The sequence below is a fragment of the Argentina silus genome, assembly GCF_951799395.1.
Source record: "Argentina silus genome assembly, chromosome: 8".
NCBI lineage: Eukaryota > Metazoa > Chordata > Actinopteri > Argentiniformes > Argentinidae > Argentina > Argentina silus.
Genome location: NC_139662.1, coordinates 21,146,129 through 21,148,628, shown reverse-complemented (window position 1 = coordinate 21,148,628; position 2,500 = coordinate 21,146,129). Strand labels below are relative to the sequence as shown.

The window sequence follows — 2,500 nt, the reverse complement described above, 5'->3', positions numbered from 1 at the left end:
ATTCTGTTTTTGCCTTCGCCGTTATGCAACTTTACTTTACAGGCCAAAGTCTGGTCTCTCTGTGGGTGTGTGTGTGTGTGTGTGTGCGTGTGGGTGTGTCTGTGTGTGTGTGGGTGTGTGTGTGTGTGGGTGTGTGTGTGTGTGTGTGTGTGTGTGTGTGTGTGGGTGTGTGGGTGTGTCTGTGTGTGTGTGTCTGTGTCTGTGTGTGTGTGTGTGTGTCTGTGTGTGTGTGTGTGTGTGTGTGTGTGTGTGTGTGTGTGTGTGTGTGTGTGTGTGTGTGTGAGAAAGGCTCACTGTAACTATACACCACACCACACCCTTCTGCGTCTGTGCTGGTTTCGTGCTGCTAGGACCTCTGGGATATTCAGTGACCTGCCCTCTGAGTCAGCACAGCAGTACAGCCACAAACACCCCTCAACACACACACACACACACACACACACACACACACACACACACACACACACACACACACACACACACACACACAATCTACTTCCTAAACCGCCTCAATATAATATTTTTCTCTGAGAGCTGTGCTATGTTAACAAAGTCTAAAAGTCAAATGAAATATGCTAAGGTTGGGGGCGCTTAGTAGCGTAGCACACTAATGTGCATACCACATAATCGCAAGGTTCCTGGTTCGATTCCGACCCTCGACGCGTCTTGTATGTCATCCCTCCTCTCTCTCCGATCCTTCCTGTCAAACTCTACTGTCTCTATCCCAATAAAGCAGAAATGCCCTAAAAACATATTTAAAAAATGAAATATGCTAAGGTACACAGTGTGTGTAGGTGTAGTCTAATGTCTGTCCCCGATGAACTTGGCAATCAGGCTTTTGTTCCCGGCACCGAAGGGCGAGGAAGGGAGGTTCTGTGTGTCACTTCTACACTGAGTCAACACTGTTCATGTTAACGACGTCTGCGTGTCTCTGTTCTCCACAGAACCCAGCAGCAGAATGGTGTGACGGACAGACGGACAGACGGACAGACGGACAGACGGACGGACAAACAGACATAGTAAACATCGCCACTCAGAGGCCGACCATGGCCACCGCGTCCCCCATCACCCTCTCCCTCCTCCTCCTCCTCTGCTCCCTCCACCTCTCACCTGGCCAGGTGATCATCAGCTCCTCCTCCTCCTCCTCTTCTTCTTCTTCTCCTCTGGACCCCCTTATCACTCTGTCTCCTAAACCCACCAGTCAGACAGATCAGGGCCCGCCCCCGTCCTCTCCCCCCGGAGACCGCAGCGATGTGCCCGTCAAAGACCCCGGCGCCGTTTGGCCCACAAGGAGAGGCGGTGAGGGGCAGGGTGGCGTGGCCCCTACTCAAGGGGCGGATATAGACTCTCCCACTACACACAGAATATCCCCCTCAACGAAACTGACCAGTGGACCGTCCCAAAGTCAAAGTCAGTCAACTTCTACTGGGCCTGGAACTGGGACTGTTACTATGGTTACCTCAGAACCAAGTGGGGTGGCCTCAATAAAAGAGCCGGCCTCACTCCCCCCCACCAAACCCTCAGACCAACCCCCCTCCTCCAATCAAACCATCACTGCAGCTGGGGCTGTGCCAGTGACATCAGACATCAGGGCTGAGGATGGACCAATCACACCGGGGGATGAGTACGATTGGCAGGTGGTCGGATCAGGGAGCGAACCCGTCCCGAGCGTGGTGGACGCGGAGGACAACGCCCTGACGACGACACCCGGTGATGAGATGGCCCAGTTCCAGCCGCAGGCTCAGACTGTGTTCAGCGGAAGCCCGTCCTCCAAGATGGCCGAAGCACACCTGTCCCCTACTGTCAGCCTCACGGTGCAGCCCCGCCCCTTCGCTCTGACAACAGCCGATAGGACCGCTGCCGCGCTGTCACCCGAGGTTAGAGGGACACCCGTCTCCATAGAGACACAGCCGACAGTCCGAGGAGATGGGGTGTTTGCTGGTGAGTAACCGATGAGTAAGACAGGTGTGAGCCTCAACCCAGAAGGACAGCTGGAGTTGCATGATTTTAAACCAACAAAGTGCTTCCTCTATGCTACAACTGCATTGCGACTGCCAATGGCACCTGGTACTAGCATAGATTCTGTCTCTTGATGGCTGAGGTATAGATGATTCACTTACTTTAGACCAACGTACTTGTTGTTGCAAGTCGCTTTGGATAAAAGCGTCTGGTAAATGGTCAAAAACTTCAAAAATGTTACTGTCCTGCTGTATAATCCAAGAGGAGTGTTAAGAGTGTTGTCCTGGCTGCTGTCACCACCACCATGTCTTACCTGTCTCTCTCTCCAGGTGACCTGACGACGCCACCACACACACACGCACCTACAGGGCGCCAGGCCACCACTGTGACATCACCACCACCCAAAGCCACCACGCCAGGCTCAACCAATCAGCAACCAAAGTCAGTAGCGCCACCAGGAACCACCCCCAGCTCAACCAATCAGCAGCCAAGTACCACAACTCCAGGAAGGACCGCTGCGGCTACAACCGAGGAGCCGACG

At 53.8% G+C, this 2,500-nt stretch overlaps 1 protein-coding gene across 1 annotated transcript in view; it reads left to right on the top strand.

Moving 5' to 3' along the window:
* Nucleotides 1-2,500, top strand: part of LOC310808620 (uncharacterized protein) — a 16,982-nt gene that overhangs the window by 6,723 nt on the left and 7,759 nt on the right. Inside the window, exons 2-3 of the mRNA XM_083675619.1 lie at nucleotides 945-1,941; nucleotides 2,289-2,500. The exon at nucleotides 2,289-2,500 is cut by the window's right edge and continues 112 nt beyond it. Coding sequence (XP_083531745.1) covers nucleotides 1,047-1,941; nucleotides 2,289-2,500 — 1,107 coding nt within the window. The 5' untranslated portion in view covers nucleotides 945-1,046. The remainder of the gene's footprint in view (nucleotides 1-944; nucleotides 1,942-2,288) is intronic.